Below are 15,991 nucleotides of genomic sequence, written 5' to 3'. Positions count from 1 at the left end.
GTGTGTGTGTGTGCGCGTTACATTGTCATAGCAAATCCCTGGTCAGTCACAGGACAGTATTAGAACTCCACTGTGCAGACCACCAACCAGACAGCTTGAGATCCCAGCTATATCGCTGTATGTCATTTGTCACAGAGTGCAGTACAAAAAGCCCAGTCAGGTAACCCCTGGGTCCACAGTGACTAGAAACACAAAACACTGCTTTCTATACCACATTCTTTAGGGGAGCTGTGTGGATGCCTATACATTCATTAGACTGTGCTCGATTAATTCAATCAAACGTTAATTCCAGTATGCGCAGAGTATTAAACCCAGCAGAACTACACAGTAGATGGTGAAGCGGAGTCCACCTTGGCCTGGTCGTCTCTGGCCTGCTGGTGATTAGGACTGGAGCTTCACCGCTCTGTCAACAAGACAGATTGTTCTGTTCTAGACTGGGTTTGACACAATGCAGAGCCACGAGTGCTGGGGAACTCCTAGGCCTCGCTCTCTCCACGCACGCACGCACGCACGCACACACACACACACACACACACACAGCAGACAAGAATCTTGGCTCACTGGGCTAAAGGAGGCGAATGGAGCTCGTCAAGCCTTCACCACCTGATGACGGTTCAATCTGTCTGAAACCCTCCAGGACTTTCAGACCTCCATATTGCATGTACATGGACAATACAGTAAACCAAGCATGCATGCATACCAGTGGAGGCTGCTGAGGGGAGGACAGCTCATAATAATGGCTGGAACGGAACAAATGGAATGGAATCAAACACCTGGAAACCATGTGTTGGTTACCATTCTACTCCAGCCGTTACCACGAGCCTGTCCTCACCAATTAAGGTGCCACCAACCTCCTGTGATGCACGCACGCACGCACACACACACACACACACACACACACACACACACACCTCCTCCAGCTCCTTGTGATCTCTACTAGTAAACACTTATAATGTAACAGCGTTTGGCAGCCTTGACTGCAGATATTATTGTATAGACTGGAGTGCTCTCACTACCCTGTCTCCTCTCTCTCTCTCTCTCTCTCTCTCTCTCTCTTTGTGTCTGTCTCTGTGTCTGTTTCCTTTTTAAATCCTATTTGGTGATGGTTGACTCGATTGGTCCAACAAGACAACATGTGTTTTTTAAGAACAAATTCTTATTTACAATGACGGCCTACTCTCATTTACAATGAGAGACATGGAAATATTGATTGGTACAGGATATTTGCAAAATATAGCAATGTAATCTTTTATCAATAACATGAGTGGGTTGAAAAATCGCACATGGTCCCGCCAACTGAAATGACTCCTTTAACTAAATAAACAGACATGAACAAACTCCCATCATGCCTACAGCTTACTACTCTTACTCGCTCTCACTCTCACGCAGTCTGTTCTTTCTGCCAAATTCCATGTTCTCCATATAATAGAAACACTGTGGGATCATATAAGTTATATAAAACACAGGTTTTATGATCTGTTGGGAAATATAACGACTGCGTTAAGTTATCGTTCAATCAACTGGTGTAGAGCTGGAGCAATGAGGCGTAGGCACACGCCCAAAAGGTACAACAATAGACGCCAACATTGCTGCAGAAGTTTACATTTGTTGTACAACATAATCACGCGTCACAATTAAATGTACACGATTATTATATTCACTGATTAAGTTGAGCGGGATGTATTTTCTGTTTCCAGCCACATTACAGTATTTACAAATCAGGAGGACAATGTCATAGATATCAAGTTTAAACAATCAAACAAACCACACGACAAAATGCTGGGTTAAATAGTGGACAGAACACACGTTGGGTTAAACAGAACACACGTTGGGTTAAACAGTGGACAGAACACACGTTGGGTTAAACAGTGGACAGAACACACGTTGGGTTAAACAGAACACACGTTGGGTTAAATAGAACACACGTTGGGTTAAATAGAACACACGTTGGGTTAAATAGTGGACAGAACACACGTTGGGTTAAACAGAACCCACGCTGGGTTAAATAGTGGACAGAACACACGTTGGGTTAAATAGTGGACAGAACACACGTTGGGTTAAACAGAACCCACGCTGGGTTAAATAGTGGACAGAACACACGTTGGGTTAAACAGTGGACAGAACACACGTTGGGTTAAATAGTGGACAGAACACACGTTGGGTTAAACAGTGGACAGAACACACGTTGGGTTAAACAGTGGACAGAACACACGTTGGGTTAAACAGAACACACGTTGGGTTAAATAGTGGACAGAACCCACGTTGGGTTAAATAGTGGACAGAACCCACGTTGGGTTAAATAGTGGACAGAACCCACGTTGGGTTAAATAGTGGACAGAACCCACGTTGGGTTAAATAGTGGACAGAACACATGTTGGGTTATGTTTTACCCGGCCAGATGGGTTTATGAGCTATGATCCATCAGGTCAGATCAGAAGACTGGAGGTGTGGCTTAGTAGGGGTGTGGCTTTTTGATAGTTCTGTTTGGCCACCAGTGAGTGTGAATGTCATTCCGGTTAATCTGTTCTGTTGTATTGTCAACACATGTTAAGAGTGAGCACTGACACTTTTGTAGCTTGCCAATCAAAACAGTAACAGTGTCATCCAAGGCCTTACAGACTTGTGCAGGCTTGTTCAATAGCTCCCGTTTGCAGAGAGCGCTTATCATATCTTCAGTTAATGTCACTGCCATATCTCTCAGTAAGGGATTGGACCTCCAGACATATACATTTGCATATCCTATTGCCCATGATGCATATTCATGTTTTATGATGCGTGTTGCCAGGTTAAATGACTGTTGTTTGTAAGTATAAATCGGGATAAGGGATGAAGCTACCCAGACAGGCTGAGCAAACTAAGCTCCTAGAGTTAAGTAGTCTACTGTATCCTTGCTCCGTAAAAGGAGACATGGATGAGGTGATCCATTTGAGATGAGCTCAATTGAAATGTCTGGGCTTGTCATGTATTACAGTAACTCAGTTGACTTGAGGATGCACAGAGGCTTTCTATATGAGGTCAACAGTACATTCTACCAGTGACACGATGAGAGACAAAGCAGAACGTATTGAGTCAGGGAGAGAGAGAGAGAGAGAAAGAGAACACAACACATGTCATCAGATCAGTGGTAGATTATTGCCTGCATGAGGAGAGGAAGCCAATATTTGCTGAGTGATGTTTTTAAAGCCCTGAGGAGAGTCCAAACTATTTAACGGTTGGCTCTCTGGTTCCAACTTGGCATGGAGATCACAGGGACCTGTAACAACCTGAGCCCAGCTCAAAGCCCTTTAAATGACTTCAACTGGGCTCTGAAGAACACTGAGGTCATATGACCACAGCCCTCGCTGTGCCATCAACACCCCCTCTGGACAACACGTGTACCTGCAACTCCCTCTGGCTGCACATTTACCGTTATGACGTCATGTTCAGAGTGGTTAAGCAATAAGGCCCGAGGAGGTGTGTTATAAGGCTAATATATGGCTAATATACCACGGCTAAGGGTTGTTCTTACGCACGACGCATCGCAGAGTGCCTGGACACAGACCTTAGCCGTGGTATATTAGCCATATACCACAAACCCCTGAGGTGCCTTATTGCTATTATAAACTGGTTACCAACGTAATTAGAGCAGTAAAAATACATGTTTTGTCATACACATAGTTTACGGTCTGATATACCATGGCTGTCAGCCAATCAGCATTAAGGGCTCGAACCACCCAGTTTATAATAATAAACTCCAATGAGATAAGACAATAATATTGCAGATATATAAGTGTGTGTAGTTATTGATGAATATGGAAGAGGTTTGAGGTTCAGAGGAGGATGAGTAGGAAGAGGAGGAGGAAGAGGAGGAGGAAGAAGGGAAGTAGGAAAGGGAAGAAGAGCGGGAGTAGAGGTTGGAGAAGAGACGGAGGAGCAGGAAGAAGAGGAGGCCAGTCTTACCGTTCAGCCTCCAGGCGCATCTCCTCCCTCTTCTGCCTCCTGAGCTCTCTGCGCCGCTCAAAGTCGTCGTCCATGGTTACGCCCTGCAGGATGACATCATCATTAACGACGTTTTAGTTTATATACTGGAAGCACATCCGAGTTAATCACCATCCGGTACCTCTGTATCCTGCTGGGTCATATTCAATTAGAACATGCAACGGAAAACATTTTAAAAGGTTCTGCAACAGAAAAACTAAAATAGGTGTTTCTTATTGGTAGGTAGTTCCTCCCTGTTTCCTTCAGTTTTCTTCTGCTTGATGTGTAGTGAAAACGACCCTGACGTCTCTCTGCTCTAGACCTCGATACAGGGATGCATGTTTGCGTGCCTACTACGACATTCACTACCAATACTTGCAGTACAGTTACGGCACATTGATCTCTCCCCAAGCCAGACACACAGACATTTCACTATATAAAAAAAAAAACAATGAGAGAAAGTGAAGGAATGACAGAGGAGAAAAGAGGAGAAATCGCGTGGGGAGGAAGAGATGTTAGCACAGGATGTTAACGCTCGTCACTAAAAATACCCTGGGTACGTGACCGAGGAGAGGGACCACCCAGAAGATCCTTTAGCCTGTCATCATCAACCTACGCTCTTCTCTTACAATAACACAACTGTACACAACCCCAATCTAGTCTACTACTACAGCTAATAGTAAAGTACACTGAGTGAAAGGCTACAGTACTATACCTTAGCAGTTGTGACGATTAGACCTTCAAAAATATACTGTATATTCTTCCCTCTTACACCATTCCAGCCTCTCTCCCACTGCTTTATCCCAACACGGCTACAACACAAAGAGTTCCTGCTGCTGCACAATCTTTCACCGGCTTCAGCAGTCAACAGAAAAGGCAAACGCCTCTTCCGTTCGCCCTTCTACTCCTCCCCTCCCTCCCACTCTCTTTTCTTGTAACTCTACGTCTCTCTCTCTCTCTCCCCTTGCTCTCTCCTTCCCAAACCTCTATTACTTTCCCTGTTTTGTTTACAGAGCTGTCAGTGGTTGGCTAGGATCAGATCTGGGATCAGTTTTAGAGAGGCAGGGTGGCTTCCTGAGTTGCGCTGTAGATCCTGCTGTAGCCTCCTGCTCTGTACCCCTCTGTAGCCTCACACAGAGAGAGGACCAGAAAGGGGCTCCAACACACACACACACACACACACACACACGAGGACAGGAAACACAAGGACAGGGGAGGTATGCTTTAAACAAAACCCATCACTCCCAGGGCTAGTCCCTCTCTCCCTTTCTCTTTCCCTCTCGCTCTCTCTCTCTCCTCTCACAAACCCCACCTCCAATTCATTTTAACTAGAGGGCTATCATAGTCAAAACTACGACGCACGTGTGATTTGGGCTAGATTATTTCCAACACCGCGATAATTTGCTCTCTATGTTTAGATACAATTACGCCATTTGCAGGAGGAAGAAAATTGGCACTTGGACTTCGGCAATTCGTACAACTGTAATTAGACAAAATGAGAGCAATAACGAAAACCCTGAAGCCTACAACAGCGTTAGTTTAATCACATACTTCCTAAAAGCAGCACTGGGACTGAGAGCACGCTATTAGTATGACTATGATTTGGGGAATATTTAAGAATAATGATTTATGCATAGATCATAATTTGATATTAGATTCAACAGGATTTTGAGTTTGCCTGTGAGAGTGCAGAGCAGTAGGTCTACATTCTTGATTTTTTGGGGGGGGCATTCCAGAGTACAGCCCTCAATAAAATGGAGGCATGTCAGTGTTGCACTGATTGCTTGAGAGGACCACCCATATTCTGTCAAAGCTAACATACATGGAGCAGAAGAATGGAGAGAGAGAAAGAGCGAGAGAGAGATTCCTTCCTGGAATTACATCTTTCTGACTTTCCCTCTGAGGGTTTCATAATAGAACTGCCTCTCCCTGGTCTCTGTAAACTATGGTCTCTCTCTCCAATCACTACCTCTCTCTCCTCTCCCTCTCTGCCCACTGTAAATGAAGGTCTCTCTCTCTCTCTCTCTCTTCCCACTGAACTAAGCACTCTCTTTCTTCCTCTCTCTCTCTACTGTAAACCAATGACTTTTTCATCTCCCCACTCTCTGTCTGCCAGCTCCTGAGAGCTACAACGGCAATAATGAAACATTTACTAGTCAAATTAATGCTCTGCCGCAATTCTGTCTGGCACTACCCAGCGCTTAAGGAACATTATATTAAAAGCCATGTTGATGTTATCCAGACAACGTTAGCTTCATTTCCCCCTATCATTTCAGGAGAGGTTTGTGTTAACAACATCCAAAACGGTGTGTCCTCTACTCACAAGGAGAGAGCTGGAAGAGAATGTAGCACCATTTCATTCTTAGAGGCATTGCAATGTTGATATGCAGTGAAATGTCGATGTACTGTTTTGCTCTGTGAGTAAAACAACACAGGAGGCCTCTTTTTCCACGAGTCATCACTGTGACACACAACCGAATAGCTGTCTTCACCACGTTAGCACAAACACATTCATCTCAAGACTATGCCTCGGAAACTATTTGAGGAACGCAGCATTTTTAACCTCCGAATGTTAGCACGGCATCTCCAAAGAAGCTTTAAGTTACTCATTCACATGCCATTTTAAAAACAACTCCAGAAGATTCTTCCAGAGGACGAAGCACTTTAAGTTGTTGAAAAAAGAAAAGCTGTCAAATGTAACGTTAACATTGGCAGGCCTGTCAGCAGATAACTTACATCCTGACACTTCTTCACCGGATAAACAGAAAAGAACTGAGCGCGAGGGGAGAGGGAGTTCTACTGGAATACAACAGCAGCTTTTAGTCCATGTTATCCAAAGATTGCCCGAGTCCAAAACTGATTAAGTGACACAATATTTGGACTGCCACCCACCGACTTCTTGACTGCAGCCGTTCTGGACGACTTGAGCGTGGGACTAAAATTAACTCCCGAGAAAAAGAGGCAGAATGAAAGAAAGACAGAAATGGAAAGATTGATGCCAACACAAACTTGGCCTACTTAGAATATATCCCGATATATCCATAGATAGCACCAACATGCACAATTTACTGTAGTGGGGACATGAAAGCAAACATGGTTATGCTATGGGACTCTGCCTAAGGTTTCTACTTTTGGCATCACAAGGAATGCTCTGTTCTTTTCCCTTTGAGAGAAGAAAAGAAGAGGGGATTGTGGGCCGGCTCCCACCCTCCCTGGCTCTGCCTGTACCTGCAGGTAAGCGCAAGCGATGTGCACATTGCCATGGTGACCCAGGTGTGAGGGTTGGCCAGGTGTGGTTGGAGGGAGGGAGCTGGGAGATATAGAGGTATCCCAGGTATCTGCCATGTCAGTGGTGGGCTGGCACAAGACCCAGGGATTGTGTGGCAGGAGCAGAGGGGGAAAGGGAGAGTGAGGCCAAGGCATCCTTCACCTCCTCTCTCTCGCTGGGGCCTACTCATTAGGAGATGCTGGTGGAATGTGAGCTATGTGCTCTTTGCTCTGGCCCCTGTCTGGGCCTCTCAGGTGGGGTGGAGAGGTAGGCTGCTGTCACTCTTACTCACTGTCGGTCTATCCATCGGCTACTGTGAGAGACTGGTATGGCCATGTACAATAAACGTCTTCATCAGGATCATTACCACTATAATCATCCTCTTTTTTATTAAATTTGTTTTTTATTTCACCCTTATTTAACCAGGTAGGCTAGTTGAGAACAAGTTCTCATTTACAACTGCGACCTGGCCAAGATAAAGCAAAGCAGTGCGACACAAACAACAACACAGAGTTACACATGGAATAAACAAACGTACAGTCAATAACACAATAGAAAAGTCTATAAACAGTGTGTGCAAATAAAGTAAGATTAGGGAGGTAAGGCAATAAATAGGCCATAGTGGCGGAATAATTACAATTTAGCAATTAAACACTGGAGTGATAGACGTTCAGCAGATGAATGCGCAAGAAGAGATACTGGTGTGCAAAGGAGCATGGTTTGATGCCAACACAAACTTGGCCTACTTAGAATATATCCCAATATATCCTTAGATAGCACCAACATGCCTCGCTCTCCCCTTCACCCGTTATACAAACACAGGAAAAAACAGAAATATAATGCCACCCTCAGTAACTCCGATCAAGCCCCTCATAAAAAGCTCTATGCAAAGATGTTTTCTAACTGGTGATGAGCAAATTGCCCTGCACAGTGTAACAGTCTTGAGCCGAAAGGCAACTAGGAACACAGAGCTTAATGTGTCTTTGTGTTGTGTGAAAGCACATACAAATGCAGCAGGGTCCACTTTTATTGATGGGAGATGAGAAAATGAAGGTAGTTGGGTGGGCTATTTACAGATGGGCTGTGTACAGGTGCAATGATCTGTAAGCAGCTCTGACAGCTGATGCTTAAAGTTAGTGAGGGAGATATGAGTCTCCAGCTTTAGTGATTTTTGCAATTCGTTCCAGTCATTGGCAGCAGAGAACTGGAAGGAAAGGCGGCCAAAGGAGGAGTTGGCTTTGGGGGTGACCAGTGAAATATACCTGCTGGAGCGCGTGCTACGGGTGGGTGCTGCTATGGTGACCAGTGAGCTGAGATAAGGCGAGGCTTTACCTAGCAAATACTTATAGATGACCTGGAGCCAGTGGGTTTGGCGACGAATATGAAGCGAGGGTCAGCCAACGAGAGCATACAGGTCGCAGTGGTGGGTAGTATATGGGGCTTTGGTGACAAAATGGATGGCACTGTGATAGACTGCATCCAATTTGCTGAGTAGAGTGTTGGAGGCTATTTTGTAAATGACATCGCCGAAGTCAAGGATCGGTAGGATAGTCAGTTTTACGAGGGTGTTTGGCAGCATGAGTGAAGGATGCTTTGTTGCAAAATAGGAAGCAGATTCTAGATTTAACTTTGGATTGGAGATGTTTGATGTGAGTCTGGAAGGAGAGTTTGCAGTCTAACCAGACACCTAGGTATTTTTAGTTGTCCACATATTCTAAGTCAGAACCGTCCAGAGTAGTGATGCTGGACGGGCGGGCAGGTGCGGGCAGCGATCGGTTGAAGAGCATGCATTTAGTTTTACTTGCATTTAAGAGCAGTTGGAGGCCACGGAAGGAGAGTTGTATCTTGATCCTCACAATCTTGAGTTCACAATCCTCCTCCTCTTCATCATCCTCCTGATCATCATATTGTAATATAATCTAACCATTCCATTCCATTCCTGACAACGGCATGCATATCTGAGCGACAGATTTCGGTCGCAACAACAGTATCCCCAATTCCCCGTCCTCCGGTTAGAGACATGAATCATGTCTGGCTCTGACACTGACAGACAGGGATGGGAAGGGAGGGAGGGAGGAAGGGGGGGAAAGGGTGAGTGAGAAGCTGCCCAAGGGAGGAAACGGGAGGCGTACTCTCACCTGGAGAGAGAATCTGAGCACCAGTCAGTCAGTCTGTCAGTCGCTCCAGCCTCAGCCTGTTCCACGTTGAGGGGGGTCTCAAATCTGTGTGGAAAAGGAGAAAACTACTAAAACTCCATTCTTCATGCCATCCCCCCCAGGCTGCTATTCACTTAATGTGTTCCAATGAAACCTAGTGTTCAAAAGGCTCTTTCTGTTTCGAGGCCCAGTTCTGTCAATAAATGTGGTGCGAGAGCCAAGATAGTGAAATCTATCTAGACTATGACTTTGACATTCACCTGGGTCAGGTCACCCCAACTGAGCTCCTCAACTCTGTCTGACTGGCTGACTCTGAGTCAGGGCTCTGTCTGTCTGTCAACGCTGTAGGTGTGTCACCTCCTGATCCCGGTGCAGTGCCATTTAGGTGGTGAGCCAAAATCCTATTACACTGATCTCAGACCTGCTGGAGTAGAACCTATTGGTGTGATGTTTTATGGTGGACTCTGGTCTTAGTTCAGGTCTGTGTGTACTGTATGTGTGTCGACGGTGTCTGTATTGCGGTGCAGTAGACCAGCTAATGGCCTGTACAGTAATGAGACTGAGCAGCGTCCCCTCTGGAGCTAAACTAAGCCCTGCACAGTGTAACAGTCACTCCTTGTCAGTCAGGTGACAGACTAGGATTCCCCAATCCCCACCCAGCAGTGTTTATACAGGAGCCATCAGGACTGTCTCACAGTCACGCAGCCTGCGCTCTGTCTACTCGTACACAGAGGAGAGGAACAGAGCAGAGGTTTAGCCGTAGTAGATACCATGGTCTTCTATAGGCAGACTGACTGACTGACTGCAGACTGACTAACGCTACGCAGGTGCTCGGGGGGCAGTTTGAGTTGGGCAAACGACCAAGAGGATACCTGTAGGGGTACGTATCCAAATGTGGATAGCAACACAGAGGGCAGAGGAATGTTTCCATCTCTGAGAACCCCTGGGAGTGTGTGTGTGTGTGTCTGTCTTGGTCTGTGTGTGTGTGTCTCTGTGCGGACAGCCAGCATGCATGTGTCCTGTCCATCGCCACCTGTAATGACGTGTTGGAAGAGGTTGTCCTCCCTTGGACCCGTTCAGCGTGATCTGCCTCTCCTCTCACACGTCGGACCCCTGGCTCCGCCTCGCCTCCAGTAACACATTTACCGCCTCTGGCACAGCCCAGGCAGTGAAACGCGCCAGGATGTGGCCACATCAATTTACTGGAGTTTTAGGCACGGGGAGGCCATGATTTCGGACTCGCTTTCGCTTTGCCTCGCTCTCCCCTTCACCCGCCTCTTAGTCTGTCACGGTACAGACACTGCTGTTGGACTGCGAAGGCATGATCCGACCAGCTGCTGACTACGTGCTCATCGTCAACACTGGGAGAATGTGCGGAGGAGGAGGAGTGTACGGATGTGTGTGACTGCACATACTTTCTCCCCTCCATACTGACGCCAAGGGGATGTCAGACAACTCAGTTGACCCGAGGACAGATCCTGTGGTGTCAGAGTAGAAGACTTTAGCGGGGACACATCTTTCCTTGGGCAGGATATGAGGTGGCCAAAAGCATCTGAGCTCAGCTCTGTTCAGCTCGATCTCAATACCATCTGCTTCGTATGTTAGGGCTCTATCCGCTCCAAAACAAATTCATTCCGCGAGAAGTTTCGGTTAGCTCTAATACGGAAGAATTCGGCAAATTAAAGCACTATTCATAGAATATTGCAGAGCTGAGAGCCCATGGGAAATGACAGTATAAGGACTGACTAAACTTGGTGAGGGACTGGGTAAGAATCTGCCTGTCATGCGTCCTTGAATTCTTAAGACGCACCATCATTAGCGACTTAGTCTGATGATCACACACAATCCCTCCCAAATCACCACAGATTGCTATTGTGTTGACTTTGGCTCTAAGATTGAGAAGAGCGAGGGGAAAATATTGGGGCTGAAAGAAGAAGAAGAGAAAAAAAAAAGAGGTCCAAGCCTCTGAGTTTCCACTTGGGGATGAAAAAGGAGACTCCTGCATGCATTCCCAGACAATGGTTCACAAACCCTGAACCATCTCCTTTCCCAGATTAATATTCAGACTGACTGCTAGCTATAGCCTAAGGTTACCTGTAACAGCTCACAGCTGAGAATCCATCACCGACACACACTGTAATCATCACAGGCAAAAACTGATCCAATGTAATACTGGATGGTACTGTCCAATCAGTGTTGTGCTAGACAAGGTTCTCTCACTGATATGCTTGACATCTCAGGTTACTAAACTTAGTGTGTGATGTAACATGTTGATCAAATTACTCACATAACCCTTTTTGGAAAGGGAAAAAGGCCCCCGAATGCCTTACATTTCATCATTCTGATAAGAGATTACAAATTTAGCCCCATGCTGGAACATTTCGATTCACTTCCCAATGCCAGTGTGATTAACTTGGTTTTTTGGCGTGGCATGTTCAACTGGTTTTAAATAGAACATTAGGTATTGGAATAATCTATTTTTACTCTCCTGGTTTGGTCCCACACACGGTTCTGTTCCTCCTCTCCTCTCCTCTCCTCTCCTCCAGTAATGCTTATTAAACCTGTTACACGTGTTATGACCTCCTCTCTCCCCCCAGAGGGGCCTTCCTATTCGACCTGACACGCACAGGCACTCGCACACACACACACACACACACACACACACACACACACACACCTGTACGTCAGCTTCCCTCAGTTGATCAGCTTCAACCTTTGCTACATGTCTGTCTTTAAAGCACTATCTCGGAGACTCGTCGTGCTTGTCAGCAGAGACAATACACCCACCATGCCATAGTTCATTCACATCATCATGGGTTAAACCATCAACCCTAGTCCAATACTCAGTCCAAATGAGATAGCTGCCAACAGCTGAGAAGAGTGGACAAAGGAGGATGTCAGTAAAACATAATCTTGCTATAAACGTTGCTTTGAAGAGAGTCATTTGCATTAGTTTATACAGTGAACCCTTAATGACGTTGTAAAGATGCAGCTTGTTTCAGAATGACGAGCAACTGCAGTAAACGAGATGAGGCATTTTCTCCTGTCCTCTTTGTGTTTTAAAAGGCTTGTGCAGGGCCTTAATGGTGCACTTTCAACGTCAGATCCACAATCAGCCCGTATCAGAGCAGCACGGCCCGAGGAGAACAAATCCCACACAAAATAGGGATGTTTTTTTGTACGCCATCAAAAGGCTACTGCTCACTGGCTGTATTCCATATGACCAAATATGGAAGAAAAAAAAGCTCCCTTTCCCGTAACCTAACTGGGAGAGAGAAAAAACGTTTCTAGCTAACATGCTGTGCAGTGAGATACAGGCAGCTCTCCCACTCATAACATACTGACCACAAAAGAGTGGGGTTAAAAGGGCCAGGGTTCAAATAGTATTGGGAATTGTTGAAGTTCTTTGAGTGTTTGCTTGGAGTCTGCCTGGCGTGCCAGATGGGGTGGGGATTGCACTTTGGGGGCTAGTCCAGTGGTTCCACTAACCCTGGCAAGCTCAATCAAGCACAGTTAAACTATTTGAAAGATTTCAAATACTATTTGAAACCAGGTTTGGTTCGGGCTGGCTGTATCCCTAAGCAACATGCCTGATGATGGTGGCATCCCTGGGACAGTGCAAAGTAAACCCAGAATATTATTAGACTGGCTTGCCCTAAACAAGAAGGACCACATTGCAACTCTATATCTTTTCCTGGCTGGATCGCTACGGTACAAGGGTGTGTGAACCTGTGGTAAAGGCTGACTCCATTTTAAGCCAGTAGGGAGTTGAAAATAACTAACCTTTCTTTGTTCAGTTTTAGAAAAATATACATATTTCTCTTTCACGAAAGGGTTTACATTCTGCACTCTAAAGCCTGAAGGACTGTACTGTAGGTTACATTCCTCTTGGCTGAACGCAGTCTCAATCCGAGGGGTCTCAGCCCTGCGCTGCAGTTAGGAACCGTTTGTTTATCTGCCCCCAGACTATTTGGTCCCTGACAAATGCCTGCCACTATTGTCAATCAAAGAAGGAAACCAAACAACTGGTCAAGAGGAAAAACACTCAAACCAGCAGTAGAACAAAGCAATAAAGAAGCTCGCTTGGCTTTTTCTCTTGTATTTAGTCAAGATGGAGTGGTTTTAGCTGTCAGCATGTAACCTATGAAATAATACATCAAGATTCTAATCCAAATATTCAGAACACCAACTAATCTCAATAAATATCTGCCTCTGCTCTTGACGCAGGTTAGCGTTTTTTTTGTCATGAATCTTTTGAGGCAGCTCTGTAGACTGGTCACTAGCTAGCACAGCCTCAAAGTCATAACATCTGATTTGAAACCTAACCCTAACCACACTGCTAACCTTGAATTAAGACCAAAAATACAAAATAATATAGCCAATGTTGACTTTGCAGCTGGCCTATCTAGCGGAAATCGCACAGTTCTGTCTCCAGGGCAAGATTAATGACAATAAACGTCAACCTTGACACGGGATATCAACAGCCTTTGTCTTGTGTAATTCCACTAGGAAATACAGTACACTAAATGTTGCCATCTTCTTTCTATACTGATGTTGCTATGAAGCCGCTCTACAGCAGTTTGACAGAAGGGGGTGAGGATGGGGGGGGGGGGGGGGGGGTACTGAATGAATCCTGACTGAATCCTATTTAGCGGACAGGAAGCTCACTCAGTGGAAACACTCACTCACGACCGGGGACTTGGACGAATGACTCGCTCACCCCACCTGTTCAGGAGAAAGGCTTCCTCTTCCTCCACCCTGTCGGCGTCCCAAATGGCACCCTATTCCCGATACAGCGCACTTCTTCAAAAGTAGCGTACCACGTAGGGGAACAGGGTGCCATTTGGGACACGTGCCGTCAACGACAACCCGCCATCTTGACACCTGCCGTCTTTTAGTATAAATGACCCCCCCCGAATGGGCCCTGAACCACTCCTCAACAGATCATTAATCTGACGTTCACTGACCAGAGAGAGTAGCAGGGTGTAGCAAGGCTGGGGTGTTGACACCTACATGATGTGTTTTACTCAAAGCAAAGCACTACTGATGCCAGCACAACCAAAAGGTCTGGATCTGCTACTCTGGTATTGCTCTCCGGACGGGAGCACATCCTGTACCAAAATTGACCTGTGTGTCACTAGAGGCCCCAATTCATATATGGAGCATGAGCGAGATGGAGCATGATAACATAGTGAAGCGTAAGTAACATTAACTTTGTCCTCACCAAACCGTCGATCACGATCGATCTCCAAGGCATTCCTGGTCGATCACTAAACATTTCTATAAAAAAAACTACGATAAAGCCATTCATCCCTAAATGTTTCTGTCTCGCGCTGTTGGCAGTAGGTAAACTTGTTTCATCTGCCCTGCGTTCCGGGTAGGTGAAGTGTTCCCATTTTGAACCATTTCATGTGTCTGAAGACACAAACTCCACCTAGTCAGTGTGCCCGGAGAGCAAATCAAGTGCACCTATAGGCCTACCGCTAGCCAATCATGTGCCTGTCTGCAGCTTCCTCGAGCGTACAACAGAGGAAGTCGATACTGTGATTTCAAAACATCTAAAACCATGACTAGAGAGACTGTCAACGAATACCGCAAAGAGATTTGGTTTTTATTATTGAGTTCATGTTTAAGTTCCTACTCAGCACTGACAACACTTTTTTATTAAACACTTTTATATGCCATAAAATGCACTTCTCCACTTGCGCTGCAACCAGCACTGCAGCTTCAATGAATGAGTAGCAAAGTGTTCCGATAAGCTTGCGTTGTTGTTATTATTATTATTAACGGCTTGTGTCTTTAAAAAAAAATCTAGGAATATTTCACCTTCTATGGTCATAGGAGTAACAACATGCATTTGTGCGTGATGCAGAAATAATGCAGCGTGAGTTTCGCGCATCAGCTCGAACATGGTCACCCCTTTTTGGTCAGTCTTAGCCGAGAAACGGACCCTCTGATGCTCTCCCTCCGCTGAGACTGACCATCAAACCCAGACACAATCAGTCCAGTAAAATAAAGAATGCACATTGTTTTTGCTCACTGAGCTGTGTTACACAAGTAATACAACAAGATCATATAGCCAGAGTTTTGAAATATAATTTGAAAATGTTCTGAGTTGAACAACATTGGCAGTGAAAATCAAGCATAGCCAACATACACTGATAATGTATTGGGCATATAGCCTACTTAAAACCTCATTGCTATAGAACCATTTTTTTAGTGTTGCACAGGCCTACGTTTTTTAAGTCATGTTTTTAAAAGGATTTTAAGCGGTAGATCTCTGCCTTCATTATGACTCAAAAAGTGTTATTGACTCAGAAAAGTTTGGGGACCACAGGCCTATACAGTACATGTACAGCATGACAACGATACAAGAGTTGTCTGCAGTATACAGTATGGGACCATAGAGGCTAGCATGTCCCCTGGTAAGAAGCCTATTATAGTTTGGGCCCCTATTCATATTCAGTCTCCCATATGGTAAATACATAGTGAATCATATAGCTAGACAGGACAGGCACCTAGCCACCAGGCATACAGACCAGTGTTCCTGTTGTAATCCCCTCTTGATTTGACAAGAACAAGGCATTTAAAACACAGCCTCTTTAAGGGT

General features: G+C 45.4%; 1 protein-coding gene across 7 annotated transcripts in view; it reads right to left on the bottom strand.

Moving 5' to 3' along the window:
- Positions 1–15,991, bottom strand: part of LOC115180305 (non-muscle caldesmon) — a 54,665-nt gene that overhangs the window by 25,520 nt on the left and 13,154 nt on the right. For 3 of the 7 annotated variants that reach the window (XR_003873052.1, XR_003873051.1, XM_029742289.1), the window contains exons 1-2: positions 4,673–4,858; positions 3,940–4,022 (exon numbers count right to left, since the gene is read on the bottom strand). Coding sequence is in view for 5 of the 7 variants with exons in the window: in XM_029742289.1 (XP_029598149.1) it covers positions 3,940–4,013 (74 nt within the window). In the remaining 2 variants the exon portion in view is untranslated. Of the gene's footprint in view, positions 1–3,939; positions 4,023–4,672; positions 4,859–9,363; positions 9,448–15,991 lie in introns of those variants that run through there. The other 4 variants (XM_029742291.1, XM_029742293.1, XM_029742294.1 and 1 more) reach the window with 4 other exon arrangements.

The sequence above is a fragment of the Salmo trutta genome, chromosome 40 (genome assembly GCF_901001165.1).
Source record: "Salmo trutta chromosome 40, fSalTru1.1, whole genome shotgun sequence".
Taxonomy (NCBI): Eukaryota; Metazoa; Chordata; class Actinopteri; order Salmoniformes; family Salmonidae; genus Salmo; species Salmo trutta.
The sequence above is the reverse complement of the archived record's forward strand: the minus strand, read 5'-3'. Positions and strand labels throughout refer to the sequence as shown.